Raw genomic sequence first — 19,135 nt, 5'->3', positions numbered from 1 at the left:
TGTCTGAGGGGTACAAAAGCTTATTTATGAAATTATCAGCTTCAGAAACTATTCATAACCAAAATCACATTTATAGAATTATGAATTTCATTTATGACACAAGACTATAGTTTCACATGTAAATATATTTGCATACAAAAGCTTTAAATTGTTTATAAAATTAAATTTTAAATAATTTTTAAAGGATTCTCCAATTTAGTATAATAAATGGAAGCCTGTGAAGTTCGATGTAAACAGAGGATTAATCTAAAAGTTTTCTGTAGGCAAGTATCAGAAAATACTTGATAATATTTTTAACTTAATGTTACAGTTTTTCAGATCGTACAGTAGACTGTGATAAAGTTTCATATTTTTATAAAAACATTTGCTGAAGTGTCACAGTTATGAAAAAAGGAAAACACTGACTATATCATGTCTATTGCGCACAATTCAAAAATACTGTTACACACTGAAGTGTAAAATGTAAGTAATGCTCACTACATTTCAAGTATTGGAAATTTACATACAAAGCAATTTTTACTCTTTACAGTCATTAACAGAATGATATGGTGTATGGAGCATACATCTATGCTTGTACATATAAATAATACTGCTAAAGAATACCTGCTCCAGTTTGTACTTTGCAGTCAGCTGTGCAGGTTTGCATGATATATATTCCTATCAGTGATCAAAGTTAATAACACATAAAAGCAAAATGTGATGTAAGCAATTACAAGCACAAACTGGTGCAGTTGGATAGAGCCCATGACCTGTCAGAGCTTACAATCCAAAATTTGTCAGTACTTAAGACTTATGGATATATTTCTACGATCGCACTAAAAAAAATTGTTTCTTGTTGTTCCCAGGTATGTTCACAAACATATGTCTTTTGTTATAGAAAATATGAATATTCATTTGTTAGCACATCTGAAAACAACAAAAACCTAATGGCAATCATTTCCATACAGTCTTTAAATAGCCTAATTCAATACACAATGTACATAATAAGAGGAAAGAAGGCTTTACTCAATAGTACAACTTACCTAGAGACCATTCTACACAAACATTGAATTCAAAAACAGCTAAATTTTCAGACAAGTATCAGCATTAATGGAAGCAAAATCACAGACAATCGTTCAGCTTGACTGAACATAGAGGGTGTAGGGTAGTGAATATCCTACTTTTCACATTATAACATGCACACGGTATCAAAACAGTCCAGTGGAATCAAAATTAAATTTAAAAAAAAAAAAAAAGCTATGCAGCAAAATGGTTCCACCAAGTACTACTATACATTGCACAAATAATTGCATGACATTGAGCAAAATTGGACATGATTTTGGATGGATTGAAAACATCTTCAGCTAACGAAATAGTTGAAATTATAATACATTATTGCACATTATTCCATTTGCAATGTAATACATTGAAAAAAAAGCAATTTCATAAATAGTCTCCCTGTCTTCTTTTATCCTCTGCCTTCATTCACACTGGTAACTTCCATCATCCAGACCAAAGTCCTCTTCATCAAACAGCACCTCATCCAACACTGAAAAAGAAACAAAGCTTTTTAAGAACACTATTTTTTTAAAGCAGCACGTTCACAGAAAATCTTAAATTAACTTTAAATATGCCTCATTCACAGAAAATGTGTGTACACATTAAAGGTAATGATGTATGGTGGGCCTCCTTCCTTTCCTTGCTGCTTCCTTTCTGCCCTTACCATCCTGCTTGAACAGTTACCAGTTCCGTGCTTTATCCACCTGTAAGAGCAATCACTGTATTACTATCCCCATCTGCGTGCAACTTCTTGTGATCTCTTTCTTTGACCTTTCTGTTAATCCATAACATTCACACTGCAAATTGAGAAAATTTTATGCATCTTCTATACACAATGGGCCTCTGATGAGTAAGAAGGACCAACTCTCTCTTTTAGCACTGTCAACAAGAAAAATGTTATGTGGTTTATGATTTGTGTCAAACACTGACTGAAAGGAAAGTGGTATTTCAGTATCTCTTCATGTAACAGAAGCTGAAATAGTATCCACTTAGACTAATGATGTGATGACTACAGTAGACCAAGAACTTAAACACTTCTCATTTTCATACAAAATAGTTAATAGCAGCATTGTGGCTGCTACTGTGTTGTATTGTTTGATCACAGAGGTTACCAAATGTATCATATTTCTGATATCTTTCAAATTCTGGTACTTCAGAAAAAGTGCACAGATAAAATAATTACAGTAAATCATTTAGAGAAAGTGCACAATATGTTCCTCCCTTAGGTTACCTCGATTATTGTGGATTAGGAGGTGCATGTGGCCACACAGTTAGGTAATAAAATTTTTAAAATGCCAAATCCTGAAATGGCAGACCCCATATTAAATGAAATACATGCTGGTTAAGATAATTTTTCTCCTATTTACATCCACAAAGGTCTGCCATTTCCTGTACATAGACAGTTCACACTTCCCAATTTCTGTTGGCATGATTGTGACAATCAGTTCATTTTCCTTCTGAAGTCAAGAGCCTCCATCCTTTACCATATGCAAAGAGAGACATGTATGAAATATAAAAAACCATAAGACTCAGTAATGACGACACAATGTTGATGTTTTCAGTTTATGGTTCCCTTCATGCAGTCATTCCTACAGTACAGCAGGGTCAAAGTAAATCAAAAAATTTACTTCTACATGAAGGGAATACAGGTTATTACGCCAATGGATTCATAGCATTTACATGTCTATGAATATGTTTAATATGTTATTACCAGTAAGTGATGCTGGCTGCCATTTTGTGACATCATCTTTAGCAATGCAGACATATGATGGAATGACTGGCATGTGGAAGATATGCTGATGGATTTGCATTACTAGTTTTTTGATCAAAGCTCAATCAACATTAAAACAATTATCAATGCAATTAAAACTCTGATTATGTTTCTATTTTAAAACGACCTAGGAAGCACCAAAGGAAAACTATCAAGTGACCACACTTTTCAGTAAAAGTTCCAAATTAATTAGATTAGATTAGATTAGATTAATACTAGTTCCATGGATCATGAATACGATATTTCGTAATGATGTGGAACGAGTCGAATTTTCCAATACATGACATAATTAGGTTAATTTAACAACATACTTAAGTTAATATAACAACTTTATTTTTTTGTGTTTTTTGTTTTTCTTTACTTTTTATTTTTATTTTTTTAATATTTTTTTCTTTTTTTTCTTAATTTATATCTAAAAATTCCTCTATGGAGTAGAAGGAGTTGTCATTCAGAAATTCTTTTAATTTCTTCTTAAATACTTGTTGGTTATCTGTCAGACTTTTGATACTATTTGGTAAGTGACCAAAGACTTTAGTGCCAGTATAATTCACCCCTTTCTGTGCCAAAGTTAGATTTAATCTTGAATAGTGAAGATCATCCTTTCTCCTAGTATTGTAGTTATGCACACTGCTATTACTTTTGAATTGGGTTTGGTTGTTAATAACAAATTTCATAAGAGAGTATATATACTGAGAAGCTACTGTGAATATCCCTAGATCCTTAAATAAATGTCTGCAGGATGATCTTGGGTGGACTCCAGCTATTATTCTGATTACACGCTTTTGTGCAATAAATACTTTATTCCTCAGTGATGAATTACCCCAAAATATGATGCCATATGAAAGCAATGAGTGAAAATAGGCGTAGTAAGCTAATTTACTAAGATGTTTATCACCAAAATTTGCAATGACCCTTATTGCATAAGTAGCTGAACTCAAACGTTTCAGCAGATCATCAATGTGTTTCTTCCAATTTAATCTCTCATCAATGGACACACCTAAAAATTTGGAATATTCTACCTTAGCTATATGCTTCTGATTAAGGTCTATATTTATTAATGGCGTCATACCATTCACTGTACGGAACTGTATGTACTGTGTCTTATCAAAATTCAGTGAGAGTCCGTTAACAAGGAACCACTTAGTAATTTTCTGAAAGACAGTATTGACAATTTCATCAGTTAATTCTTGTTTGTCAGGTGTGATTACTATACTTGTATCATCAGCAAAGAGAACTAACTTTGCCTCTTCATGAATATAGAATGGCAAGTCATTAATATATAATAAGAACAACAAAGGACCCAAGACTGACCCTTGTGGAACCCCATTCTTGATAGTTCCCCAGTTTGAGGAATGTGCTGATCTTTGCATGTTACGACAACTACTTATTTCAACTTTCTGCACTCTTCCAGTTAGGTACGAATTAAACCATTTGTGCACTGTCCCACTCATGCCACAATACTTGAGCTTGTCTAGCAGAATTTCATGATTTACACAATCAAAAGCCTTTGAAAGATCACAAAAAATCCCAATGGGTGGTGTTCGGTTATTCAGATCATTCAAAATTTTACTGGTGAAAGCATATATGGCATTTTCTGTTGAAAAACCTTTCTGAAAACCAAACTGACATTTTGTTAGTACTTCATTTTTACAGATATGTGAAGCTACTCTTGAATACATTACTTTCTCAAAAATTTTGGATAAAGCTGTTAGAAGGGAGATTGGACGGTAATTGTTGACATCAGATCTATCCCCCTTTTTATGCAAAGGTATAACAATAGCATATTTCAGTCTATCAGGGAAAATGCCCTGTTCCAGAGAGCTATTACACAGGTGGCTGAGAATCTTACTTATCTGTTGAGAACAAGCTTTTAGTATTTTGCTGGAAATGCCATCAATTCCATGTGAGTTTTTGCTTTTAAGCAAGTTTATTATTTTCCTAATTTCAAAGGGAGAAGTGGGTGAGATTTCAATTGTATCAAATTGCATAGGTATGGCCTCTTCCATTAACAGCCTAGCATCTTCTAATGAACACCTGGATCCTACTATATCCACAACATTTAGAAAATGATTATTAAAAATATTTTCAACTTCTGACTTTTTGTTCGTAAAGTTTTCATTCAATTTGATGGTAATACTGTCTTCCTCTGCTCTTGGTTGACCTGTTTCTCTTTTAATAATATTCCAAATTGTTTTAATTTTATTATCAGAGTTGCTGATTTCAGACATGATACACATACTCCTGGATTTTTTAATAACTTTTCTTAATATAACACAGTAGTTTTTATAATTTTTGATAGTTTCTGGGTCACTACTCTTTCTTGCTGTCAGATACATTTCCCTTTTGCGGTTACAAGATATTTTTATACCCTTAGTAAGCCATGGTTTCTTACAAGGTTTCTTACGAGTATATTTAACTATTTTCTTGGGGAAGCAGTTTTCAAATGCATTTACAAAAATGTCATGAAATAAATTATATTTTAAATTGGCATCAGGTTCACGGTACACCTCATCCCAGTCTAACTGCTGTAGGCTTTCCCTGAAATTTGCAATTGTTAAATCGTTGACTGAACGTACCACTTTGGAGGACTGTTTAGTATTGCTGAATGGAGCTATGTCATATATTGTAACTAGCTGTGCACCATGATCAGAAAGACCATTCTCAACAGGCTGAGCATTTATCTGGTTAAACTTATCTTGGTCTATAAAGAAGTTATCTATCAGTGAGCTGCTATCCTTTACCACCCGAGTAGGAAAATCAATAACGGGTGTCAAATTGAAAGAACCGAGTAATACTTCAAGGTCATTTTTCCTATTACCCTCTTTCAGAGAATCTACATTGAAGTCCCCACAAATAATAATTTGCTTCCCCCTGTCTGACAGATAGCACAACAAGGAGTCCAAATTTTTCAGAAATAGCTGAAAATTTCCTGATGGGGACCTATATACAGTTACAATTATAAATGTGCCTTTATTTAATTTAAGCTCACAGGCACATGCTTCTATATGTTTCTCTACACAAAACTTTTTTGTTTCTATACTTTTTGCACAATGATAACTTTTGACATATATGGCAACTCCTCCTTTCTCCATATTTTCTCTCATTACATGTGCAGAGAGCTTATATCCACTTACATTTACCTTATCCATATCAGTAACAATGTGATGCTCAGACAGGCATAGTATATCTATTTCATTCTCAGCTTCTAAATCTTCTAAACAAACCAGAAGCTCATCTACTTTATTCTTTAAACTCCCAATATTTTGATGAAATATACTTACATTATTTTTAATTATACCTTTATGAGAACCTTTCCTTATTCTAACATTTGCAGTACTCTCCTGTCTGAGTTTCTCATTGTGCTTAGGCCTAGTTCCTATACCAGTGGTCACACGGTGTTCAGAGAGGCAGATTATGTCAACTGGGTTGGGTGACTTTAATTCATCAATGCAATTACCTAGGACTGAGCTACAACTTGGTGGAAATAAAATTTCTGGTGATTGGTGAAAATTTATAATTGATAGCTGTGATTGGTGATCCAATGTGCTAGAATTGTGCTGTTTAATTTCTTTCCTAAACTGAAGATTTGTTTCAATCCTGACCTCTCGTAGAACTTGACATCTTTCTGTCTTACCTATCCTAAAAAAGGTGCTGCTCCAACACCTGTAACCACTGGTATTTTACCATTCATGGCAGTGCCTCCCCCCCTTAAATTTCCTGCTATTACCCCAGCCAGTTTCCCCTTCCCTTTCCTGTTGAGATGTAGGCCGTGCCTGGTATAGTCCCACCTACTGAGATAATCAACAGGAACCACACCAATATGAGCCCCCGCACCCGACCCAAGCAGCCGTTCCAACTCCAAATTAACTCTCCCAACAGAAGAGTCCAAATGAGGCCGGTCATGACGTCTCAGGACAGATACAAATTCAACATTGGTGTGTCTCGATGCCGACGCAATCTTTACCAGGTCACACTCTATACTGTACCCAGGATCTCTGTCAATGCTGTTCCCTGGCCCTCCCACAATAACCACGGTGTCTTCCCTGGTAAATCCTTTACAGAGTGAACCTAAATCCTCTGTCACCTGATCCAGACTAGCACTTGGTTTGAAAAAATTTGTGACCTGGTATTCTGGTCCTAATTCCTCCTGCAGAAGTTGGCCTACACCTCTGGCATGAGAACTGCCTAACAACAAAACTTTCTTCCTTTTCGATAACTTTCCTACATTCTTTTTCAATTTCCTATTGAAAGTTTGTTGTGTCCTGTCTACACCTACCTCTGCTTGAGGCTCATCAGTTTCTAACTGAAGCAACAGGTCAAACTTATTTTTGACATTCACCACAAAACTGTCAGACTTAGTTCTAGGCCTGTTCCTTCTGCTACCTGTTGCCACTTCCCACCTCTCTTTGCCCTTCTCCCTCCTTAACCTGTCCAGATCTTCCCTAGCCTGATCTAGCTCAGCCTGAAGGGCAGCAATTTTCCCCTCCTGTTCCACTATCTTCCTATCTCTGCTGCAAATCCTACATAACCACTGATGAGCCTGATCCACTTTCCCAACACCCACGCCACTGCAGTCCCCCCAGTGAAAAAAACTACTACATCCATCACACCAAACCCCGGAGCTAACAATTCTACGGCAAGTCAGGCACTTCTCACTCATGGCAAAAATAATACTTTAGCTAGAATAAATCAATTAAATTACCGAAAATCAAAAAAGACGTTACAAGAATTAAGCCTATTCACAAATGTATATAAGCAAGTTTCTGATTTAAAATTCCGCTGTTTTTCTGAGATCTGTATTAAAACAATGAAGGTATACGCTATTTATTATATATTTCACTCGATGGAATGAAAAAAAGGACAATTAAACGAGATACTTTAACTTTGATTCTCCAAAAACGTTACGAGAATTAGGCCTATAAACAAATGTATATAGGCAAGTTTCTGATATAAAGTTACGCTGTTTTTCTGAAATCTGTATTAAAACAATGAAGTTATACGCTATTTGCGGTGGTTTACTTATTTGTTACCGAGAAACTAGTTAAATTACCGTGAAACAAGAAACAAACACGTTTACAAAATTTAAGCCTAAGCGCGACTTCGCGAAGTTACGATCTTTTTGTGTTTTCTGAAAAAATACGCAAAGAAAAGTGAAACCTTTAATGGCAAGACTAAACGATACACTAATGCACGTATTTAATTTGTTGTCGGCGTTAAACTAAATTATATTACTGTCTAAATCACTTATCTTTCTGGAAACGGTTTCTGGCGTCACTTACTCGGCGGCCATCTTGGAACCAAAGTTTGATAGATTACTGTATTTTATGAATCATAACTACTTAATATCAAAATAACAAGAACAAATAACAAATAAAATAAGTTGGTTCATTCTCAAGTTGAGTTGTGCGACTAAGATGCAAGAGAGTCTTTTTTTTTCCAAGATGAATAAAAAATATAATTCTGAATTACTTACTCAAAAGTAAAACATTTCCCAATTACAACTCTAGAAACTGATTTAGATGTGCTTTACTCACGTATAAATGAGGCAACACAACTGACACAAAATCATCCCAGATTTGTTATATATTACTTCACTACCACATGTGTAACTGGTCTTTCTGTGCCTAGGTAACGATACATGGTTCCCTCTCTGCAAAAGAGTTTGCTCATATGATCACAGACTTCGATGTAACACAGGGCAAATCTGTTCCCTGCACCTAACAAAAGAGGCTGCAGAACCAGGAGGTAGAATCTGAGAAAAAACTGTGATTGGTTAATGATTTATCTTGTAGAGTAACGTATCATTTTGGTAAAGTGATGTGTTACCCAACATAAACCTAACTGACAAATGTGTTGGCGAAGTTAAAAGTATTTTTATTAATGAAGCAGTTAAAACTTGCAAACTGTTTCCTAGTTTTGTTATCGTTTGTACATGTAAACTAGTATGGATGGATCACGTACGTCTTCAAAGTGAGACAAAGACAGCAGCTTTACTAGGCTCCACAGTACCGGCTGACTTGGCAGTATTCCATGCTGCAGCTTCCCAGCTTTAATTACTGCCTTATTGTAACAGAAGGAGCAATATTACTGTACTTCAGAGAAAGTGCTTTTTATTATTTAGTAGAAGGTTGAAGATACATCAAAGTTCACAGATCCCAGTATGGATCTGCAGCGGTGAAGAAGTCCTTGTTAATGCAAACTATACAGTTGGTTTGACTATTATTTCAAGATGCAGGTGTTCACAACTTAAGAGTAATAGTGCCAGTAATCTGAACATAATCATTTCTCATACAAAACAAACTATAATGAGTAATACTTCAATATGGCAAAGAACCAGAGTAAATTCTGTGCTGAGAATCAATTAAAAATCGATGGAACATATTTAATACAAACAATGGAAACTTCAGGTAGGAATATCAACAATGTAGGAAAAGATAGACTGCTTCTTACCATAAAGACGACACATTAAGTTGCATACAGGAACAATTAAAAGACACTCACACAAAGCTTTTGGACACAACCTTCATCAGCAAAAGGGAAACACACACCATTCATACACACAAGCAAGCACGCCTCATGCACACATGACTGACAACTCTGAGAGCTCAGGCCAGAATGCAACAAGCCAGGTGGGATAGAAGCACCAATCTGAAGGGGGACAAGAAAGGGGAAGGGACAATGATGTACGGGTGGGGAGAGATATAAATGTGGTCAGATGTAGAGTGCAGAGACTAAAATGCTAACACTTAAATACAAATCAAGAAGAAATTACCAATTTTTGACTGAATCATTTTCAACTAACATTGCTGTAGTTCTTAGCAATTTGGTCAACAGCGGAAATATTACAATGAAGTGCACAAGTAATTACAAGCAGTATAGCTTAGAAAATTAAGAAGAAATAATTTGTTGCTTAATAATGATCAAACTGATGCACAACACTTGTGTGACAGAAAAACTTAGTAAATCGAAGAGTCAGCTGATCGTCACCTACGATTTCTGTTTCATCTGTTCTGTAGCTACAATGTGACAACTACCAGAACCAGCATCAGATCCTCATATACCAAAGGGAACACAGTTTAGCTGGGTTGCAGTGACGTGGTTTCAGTAACATCATGACACGGTGAATTACTCAAGTATGGTGAGCAGTGTTAAATTCCAGTTAAATATAATAATAACAATAATAATAATAATAATCATCCTCCTTTTTGTGTGGGTATTATTATTATTATTATTATTATTATTATCATCATCATCTTCATTGTGTGTGGAAGAAATTTTCTTTTTGCAACAAATTTGTGTGCACACTGTGACAGTTGGCAGCAGTAGAACATTAGTTGCAAACTTGTTATTGGTTTTCCTGTTATGTCAATGCACAAGGTATTAGATTTGAAATGGCTGTGGTTAAGACAAAAGAAAAAACAATTGCTGACTTTAATAATATACTACAAATCAACAATGCTGATTTAAAAGATAAAACAGATAAGAAAGTCCTGAAGTCTGAAGATCATATCCCAGATTCATGAAGGGAAAACTTAGAAATAAATAATCAAATAGCTGAATTAGAATTTACTGTCATAAATATAACAAAGGAGTTAGATTTTGGCATGTCTATAAGAGTTGATTTTATGGTAAATCCATTAATTATAAGTTTTGTTGAGTTACATGTTGAATCAAAACAAACCTCAGACAAGTGTCAGTCTAAGTATGAGGTCTGTCCAAAAAATTTTGGAACATTCGTAATTTTGCACCAATGGTGTATTGGAGTGAAATACTGTTGGCATCAAAGTTTCATTAAAGTATAGTTCTTAGTTATTGATCAGTGTTTTATTGAGTAGAACATTGTATTGCACAGTTTGCGAATTTCGAGATGGCAGAGTTAGAGACGCCACCGCCTGAATTAAATTTTGTGTGAAACTCAAGAAAACCTCTATAGAGACACACCAAATTCTGCAGGAAGCCTATTGTGATGAGTGCTTAAGCCGTACTTGGTGTTATGAATGGTTTATACGGTTTAAAAATGGCAGGACGGAAGTTAAAGATGACCCTCATTCAGGACGTCCTCCTGTGCCTACCGATGACACTCATGTCAGAAACATCAACAAAATTGTGCATACCAGTATTTTGGAATGCATCATGTAGCCACTAAGTTCGTCCCACGGCTCGTGAGTCAAGACCCGAAAGACCTTCGCCTTGCAATCTGTGAAGAGCTTTTAGACTGTGCAAATGAGGATGAGATGTTCCTTAAGAGAATCTTAACTGGTGATGAGATATGGTAATCTTCACAATGGGTAGGGAAAGGTTCTCTAAGACCAAAAAAACCTCATCAGGTCAGGTCAGACGTCAAAGCCATGCCGACAGTTTTCTTTGATTTTGAAGTATTAGGCCATTATGAATTCGTGCCACGGGGGCAAACTGTTAATCGATGGTACTATTGGGACGTATTGCAATGCCTGTGAGAAAATTTGAGAAGGAAACAGCCTGTAATGTGGCGAGACAATTCATGGCTCTTGCACCATGATAACGCACCTGCACATTCATCCCTGTTGGTGACTGCCTATTGTAAAAAAAAAATCACTGTGGTGCCTCATCCTCTACATTCTCCATTCTTGGCCCCTGCAGATTTTTTATTTATTTATTTATGTCCAAAGTTGAAGACCTCACTGAAAGGACGAAGATTTGTAACGACAGACGAAATAAAAGAAAATTCATAGATTGCGCTTCACACGATCCACCAAGAGGCGAACCAAGACTGCTTTCAGAAGTGTTTCGCCTTTGGGAGTTGTGTGTCAATTGTGGAGGAGAGTATTTTGAAAGAGACCATGCACAATAAGTAAAATGTAAGCATAGAAAGGACAAAGTTCTGGAATTTTTTGAACAGATCTCATATTTCAACACAGGGTACAGATTTAAGTAAGTTTGATGTTTCTTGTTCCAGTTCATCAACTTCAGAGGATAGTAGTGTGATTTAATTGAACTAAAATGTCAAACACTTGTTAACTAATAACATGCCTCCTTCACCATATGTGGTAACTTAACAAACTATCTGGCTTGCATTTAAACTGCTGGAACATTTGTGAGACTGACTTTCATCAACAGTTTCAAGATGAACTGTGTAGACCTCAAGTGTTAACTGGCTTCTGGTGTTAATTTAAGTGATGTACATGGTATTTTCATGAGATTAATTGTAAATGATGTGTATTAGTTAAGTGATTACTTATGGAGATGACAATGTGAGGTTTGACTATAAATTTACAGATGAACTTTATGGATTGTCAAATAATGACTTTAAATATGTTAAAGAGAGAGAGAGAGAGAATGAAAAGGTGGTTTGAAGCAGAAGTCAAACACCATCAAGACTAAATTACGCAAAATGAAATACATGGATTGAATGATCTCCCCAAAGATATGCACTGGGGTACACACTTTTCAGCACCACAGGATGAGGAGGTTGTAAATTAAGTGCTAATTACTTCCTTTTTGATTTCTGTATAAAGGTTTCTCATTCTCCCACTATTTTATCTTCTTTAAATTATAGCTTATTTCCCTATCCTGTCTATAATGACTAAATAACTGGAAGTTAGTGAACGCTTCACTAACAGCACTGGCGTTGCGTTCTCTCACGCAGGCGGTCTTAGCAAATTACGAATACACATATATCATCACGGAAAATCACACCTGTGTAAGTGAATGAGAAATATAGAATGTTGGGGTATTTTTCTTCAACAGAGTTGTTCTGCTGAAAAGTCTTAGCACTGTACACATTTCAGAATAAATAAGCAGTTATAAATATTGCTTGTTGGTACATACATACATTATAACTGAAGATAAGGTTATATCGATGAATTTTTATCGCAAATGAAGAAATTATATGTATCAAAGCATGTGGAATAAGGCCCACATATTTTGCTTTAATAGTCGGGTAATTCCCTTGCAACCGAAGTAGAGAAAATTTTGAAAGAACCTTGACTGCACAATGACTTTACTTTTGTGGAGTAAAGGAATCATACAAAAAAATACATATGTAAATACAGAACCATATAATACCTTAAAATGAACTCAACTATGTAACACTTATGGGTAATAATTTTTTCTGTAAAATCGCACTGACTACACTTACGTAGCTATACAATAAGGATAGAAATTTCACTTAAAACTGAGAGAATGCTCTTTTCTAGCAGAAATCTTGATAATTAATCCTAGCATAAACTGTTGGCATAATGTTTACATTTCCAATGAGTTTGAATGCAAAGGTTGTACAATTGCGTGATTAAAACCAGAGATAAGATTATTATAAAAAACACAAATAATTTAACTACATGAATGCAGGATTTTAGCATTAGCACATCGAAGTAGGAAAGAGTAGGAAGGCTGAAAAGTACCTCTTATACAGCAGCTGGCTGATGAGCTAACATCCAGATGAGTTTCACATACATTAATTAACAGCGGTAGCAGCACAATATGCCAGCAAGAAGCATAAATACACTTTGGTTAGAGTGATTGGAACACAGAGAAGTCAAGAATTAGATATGCAGCCTTAATAAAGTAGGAATAAGTTAATTCAAAATATAGGCAGGAAGATGAGCGTTTTTTTAATGGTAGGTTGGATACTGTAGCCTGTTATATGTAATAATGTTATGAATAGCATAGGTTTACTAAGAGAAGAGAATCTACACCTAAATGAGGGAGAATATAGGAACACTATCACTGTAAAACTTGGATGTTTGTTAGAAAGTAGCCTTCTGAGATGCGCTTGATAGTTTCTACAGAAGTACAATACTGTTGGTTTTGATGCTTACTCAAAAGTTGCAAAATAGAGGAACCTACCACCTGAGATGTAATGGGCCAATAAATATTTTTGGTTAATGAATCAATAATAAGAATGCAGTTGTCTTAGTTTTGTGTGTTGTTCTTAATACGAGTGACGGAATATAGTAAGCAGTGCAATGAAAGGTTACCATTTGCCCTAAAGTGTACCGTATTTACTCGAATCTAAGCCGCACTCGAACCTAAGCCACACCTGAAAAATGAGACTCGAAATCAAGGGAAAAAAAAATTTCCCGAATCTAAGCTGCACCTGAAATTTGAGACTCGAAATTCAAGGGAGAGAAATGTTTTAGGCCGCACCTCCAAATCGAAACAAAGTTGGTCCATTGTAATATGAGACACAATTTAGGTCGAATGAATGACGATACAGCTACGGCAGTTTGGTTCGGGTCGTAAGCTTAGCAGTTAAGCTTTAACAGGTAGCCATTGCTATGCATCAGGCCCGTATTTATACGGGTACCCTACCTTTTTCACGTGCTTCGTCTGGTTTGAATCGATTGCTTATTTTTCTTTGATCTGATAAGTGCTGTTCTCTTTGTTATAGGTGTTTAAGTCACTCTAAGCTGAAAATGCGTTATTGTACTGTGTCGTGCAGTGTTTGTCGCATTCTGATAATGTGTGTTTACAATGCGCGCTACCGCCGCTTATGATAAAAAAAAAAAAAAAAAAAAAAAGAGAGAGGAATTGTCTCGTTAGCGAAACAATGGCAAGAGACTGCTATTTGTTGGTACTTACATGGCTGCTTTCTTTGATAATGATCAACAAGAACCAAATAATAGACAGCGTATGATAGAAGATGTTCTGAATGAGAGTTTAGTGAAAATTTTTCTCTGTTTGAAAATCTTTGCAGACGCCTCTTTAGTACATTACATTCTGCACTGAAATTAGAGTCATCTTAGATTTAAAAATCTAGTCAATTGCCGTGCTTCATTTCTGACTATCATTATTAGGCATAAGAATAATACAAATATAAACATGACAGGATATGTATATTCTTCCGCGTTTGCTGTTGTCTCACACTAGTTTCGTAGTTTATTAGGCAGACAGGATTTAAATGAGATAGCAGCAAACACGAAAGTATACATGGCAAAATGTTTATATTCGTATTATTCTTATGGTGAAGAGAATACTGCATGTGATTCTCAATTCATAAAAGTTCCTATTAGCAACCATATCTTCTCACAGGTAGGAAAAAATTCAGAACGTAGAGTTGGCCATATTGACAAACATCCCAAACAGTCTTGCCAGTCGGATTTTCATAGTACATTGAAATGCTGCTACATTTGAAGATGAACAATACAGAATTTGTATTTACTTCGTTGGATAATGTATGAAAATGCAGTGGTCGAAACTCAGGGTGGAGAAAAAAAGCTCGTCTTCCACCTCTTTTTTAATTTATTTACTGACGCAGAGGTTTTGGCGCCAGTATTTATCTTTGTGCAGGCAAAGCATGCCTGTGTAGCACTACATATATTCGACGGCAGAAGTTAGTTGTGGCGGTACCTACCAACATTTTTCAGAACTTCCGCTTACTTTGCACTCGATTCTAAGCCACAGGCGGTTTTTTGGATTACAAAAACCGGAAAAAAAGTGCAGCTTAGATTCGAGTAAATACAGTAACTCACCTTGCTTATGGCAGCACAAAATGAATAAGTATGTGCTGTAATCATCATGGTAGCATATTTTGCAAGTATACCATACTACCATGAATAAAAAAATAGGAGTTTGGGTAAGCTACTACGAACAGCATAGTGAACCCATTATTGTAGCCAAATACACAAGTCCACGCCAACCACAGAAGTACAAGTTTATATGCCAACTAGCTCCACAGATGAAGAGATTGATGAAATGTACGATGAGATAAAAGAAATTATTCAGATAATGAAGGGCGATGAAAATTTAATCGTCATGGGGGACTGGAATTCAGTAATACGAAAAAGAAGGAAAAGTAGTAGGTGAATATGGAATGGGAGTAAGGAATGAAAGAGAAAGCCGCCTGGTAGAATTTTGCACAGAGCATAACTTAATCATAGTTAACACTTAGTTAAAGAATCATGAAAGAAGGTTGTATACATGGAAGTGGCCTGGAAACACTGGAAGGTTTCAGGTAGATTATATAATTGTAAGACAGAGATTTAGGAACCAGGTTTTAAATTGTAAGACATTTCCAAGGGCAGATGTGGACTCTGGCCACAATCTATTGGCTATGAACTGTAGATTAAAACTGAATAAACTGCAAAAAGGTGGGAATTTAAGGAGATGGGACCTGGATAAACTGAAAGAACCAGAGGTTGTAGAGAGTTTCAGAGAGAGCCTTAGGGAATGATTGGTAAGAATGGAGGGAGGAAATACAGTGGAAGAAGAATGGGTGGATTTGAGAGATGAAATAGTGAAGGCAGCAGAGGCTCAAGTAGGTAAAAGGATGAGGGCTGGCAGAAATCCTTGGGTAACAGAAGAGATATTGAATTTAATTGATGAAAGGAGAAAATATAAAAATGCAGTAAATGAAGCAGGCAAAAAGGAATACAAACGTCTCAAAAATGAGATCGACAGGAAGTGCAAAATGGCTAAGCAGGGATAACTAGAGAATAAATGTTTGATACAGTTCCCCACAGTCGTTTAATGAACAAAGTAAGATCATATGGACTATCAGACCAATTGTGTGATCTTCCGAAGTAAGAGTGATTTCAGGTGTGCCGCAGGGGAGTGTCGTAGGACCGTCGCTATTCACAATATACATAAATGACCTTGTGGATAACATCGGAAGGTCACTGAGGCTTTTTGTGGATGATGCTGTGGTATATTGAGAGGTTGTAATGATGGAAAAACGTACTGAAATTCAGGAGGATCTGCAGCGAATTGACGCGTGCTGCAGGCAATGGCAATTGAATTTCAATGTAGACAAGTATAATATGTTGCGAATACATAGAAAGAAAGATATTTTATCGTTTAGCTACAATATAGCAAGTCAGCAACTGGAAGCAGTTAATTGCATAAATTATCTGGGAGTAGGCATTAGGAGTGATTTAAAATGGAATGATCATATAAAGTTGATCGTCGGTAAAGCAGTTGCCAGACAGATTCATTGGAAGAATCCTAAGGAAATGCAATCCGAAAACAAAGGAAGCAGGTTACAGTACACTTGTTCGCCCAATGCTTGAATATTGCTCACCAGTGTGGGATCTGTACCAGATAGGGTTGATAGAAGAGAGAGAAAAAAGATCCAACGGAGAGCAGCGCGCTTGGTTACAGGATCATTTAGTAATCGCGAAAGCATTACGGAGATGATAAAATAACTCCAGTGGAAGACTCTGCAGGAGAGACGCTCAGTAGCTCGGTACGGGCTTTTGTTGAAGTTTCGAGAACATACCTTCACCAAGGAATCAAGCAGTATATTGCTCCCTCCTACATATATCTCACAAAGAGACCATGAGGGTAAAATCAAAGAGATTAGAGCCCACACAGGGGCATACCGACAATCTTTCTTTCCACGAACAATACAAGACTGGAATAAAAGGGAGAACCGATAGAGGACTCAACGTACCCTCCGCCACACACCGTAAGGGGCTTGCGGAATATGGATGTAGATGTAGATGAAATGTAAGGATGTAAAGGCATATATCACTAGGGGTAAGATAGATACTGCCTACAGGAAAATTAGAGAGACCTTTGGAGAAAAGAGAACCACTTGTATAAATATCAAGAGCTCAGATGGAAAACCAGTTCTAAGCAAAGATGGGAAAGCAGAAAGCTGGAAGGAGTATATAGAGGGTCTATACAAGGGCGATGTACATTAGGGCAATATTATGGAAATGAAAGAGGATTTAGAAGAAGATGAAATGGGAGATATGATACTGCGTGAAGAGTTTGACAGAACACTTAAAGACCTAAGTCGAAACAAGGCCCCTGGAGTACACAACATTCGATTAGAATTACTGATAGCCTCGGGAGAGCCAGCCACGACAAAAATCTACCATCTGGTGAGCAAGATGTATGAGACAGGCGAAATATCCTCAGACTTCAAGAACAATATAATAATTCCAATCCCAAAGAAAGCATGTGTTGACAGATGTGAAAATTACTGAACTATCAGTTTAATAAATCATGGCTGCAAAATACTAACACGAATTCTTTACAGACAAATAGAAAAATTGGTAGAAGCCGACCTTCAGGAAGATCAATTCTAATTCCGTAGATATATTGGAACACGTGAGGTAATACTGATCCTATGACTTACCTTAGAAGATACATTAAGGAAAGGCAAACCTACGCTATTAGCATTTGTAGACTTAGAGAAAGCTTTTGACAATGTTAACTGGAATACTCTCTTTCAAATTCTGAAGGTGGCAGGGGTAAAATACAGGGAGCGAAAGGCTGTTTACAATTTGTACAGAAACCAGATGCCAGATATAAGAGTCGAGGGGCATGAAAGGGAAGCAGTGGTTGGAAACGGGGTGAGACATGGTTGAGGCCTACCCCTGATGTTATTCAATCTGTATATTGGGCAAGCAGTAAAGGGAACAAAAGAAAATTTTGGAGTAGGAATTAAAATCCATGGAGAAGATATAAAAACTTTGAGGTTTACCAATGACATTGTAATTCTGTCAGATTAGATTAGATTAGATTTTTACTTGTTTCATAGATCATGAATACGACACCTCGTAATGATGTGGAACGTGTCAGGTTAATAAAAGATGTCTGTACAAGATATTACATTACACAAAATATTGCATGACACTAATGTTTAAGTTTTTTTTCCCTTAATTTATATCTAAACATTCAGCCAATGAGTAGAAGGAGTTGTCATCTAGAAATTCTTTCAATTTATTTTTAAATGTTAGTTGGCTATCTGTCAGGCTTTTGATGCTGTTTGGTAGGTGACCAAAGACTTTTGTGGCAGCATAATTTACCCCTGCATAGTGAAGATCATCCTTTCTCCTGGTGTTATAGCTATGCACACTGCTATTACTTTTGAACTGGGTTGGATTATTAACAACAAATTTCATAAGTGAATATATATACTGTGAGGATTCCTAGATCCTTAAATAGATGTCTGCAGGATGACCGTGGGTGACTCAAGCAATTATTCTGATTACACGTTTTTGAGCAATGAATACTTTTCTACTCAATACGATGCCATACGAAAGCAGTGAATGAAAGTAGGCATAGTAAGCTAATTTAATGAGATTCTTATCACCAAAATTTGCAATAACCCTAATAGCATACGTAGCTAAACTCAGATGTTTCAGCAGACCATCAATGTGTTGCTTCCAGTTTAACCTCTAATCAATGGACACTCCTCAAAATTTTGAAAATTCTACCTTACCTACAGACTTCTGTTCAAAGTCTATATTTATTACTGGAGTTGTGCCATTTACTGTACGGAACTGTATATACTGTGTTTTATCAAAATTTAAAGAGAGTCCATTTGCTGAGAACCACTTAATAATTTTGTGAAAAACATCATTTACAATTACATCACTTAGTTCTTGGTTTTTGGAT

General features: G+C 36.0%; 1 protein-coding gene across 1 annotated transcript in view; it reads right to left on the bottom strand.

The window, feature by feature from the left end:
• Window positions 1-221: 221 nt before the first annotated feature.
• Window positions 222-19,135, bottom strand: part of LOC126237015 (uncharacterized) — a 140,964-nt gene continuing 122,050 nt past the window's right edge. Inside the window, exon 14 of the mRNA XM_049946745.1 lies at window positions 222-1,528. Coding sequence (XP_049802702.1) covers window positions 1,461-1,528 — 68 coding nt within the window. The 3' untranslated portion in view covers window positions 222-1,460. The remainder of the gene's footprint in view (window positions 1,529-19,135) is intronic.

This window comes from Schistocerca nitens, chromosome 2, assembly GCF_023898315.1.
Source record: "Schistocerca nitens isolate TAMUIC-IGC-003100 chromosome 2, iqSchNite1.1, whole genome shotgun sequence".
NCBI classification, from domain to species: Eukaryota; Metazoa; Arthropoda; class Insecta; order Orthoptera; family Acrididae; genus Schistocerca; species Schistocerca nitens.
Note: the sequence above shows the minus strand (reverse complement) of the source record. Positions and strands in the feature narration are given on the sequence as shown.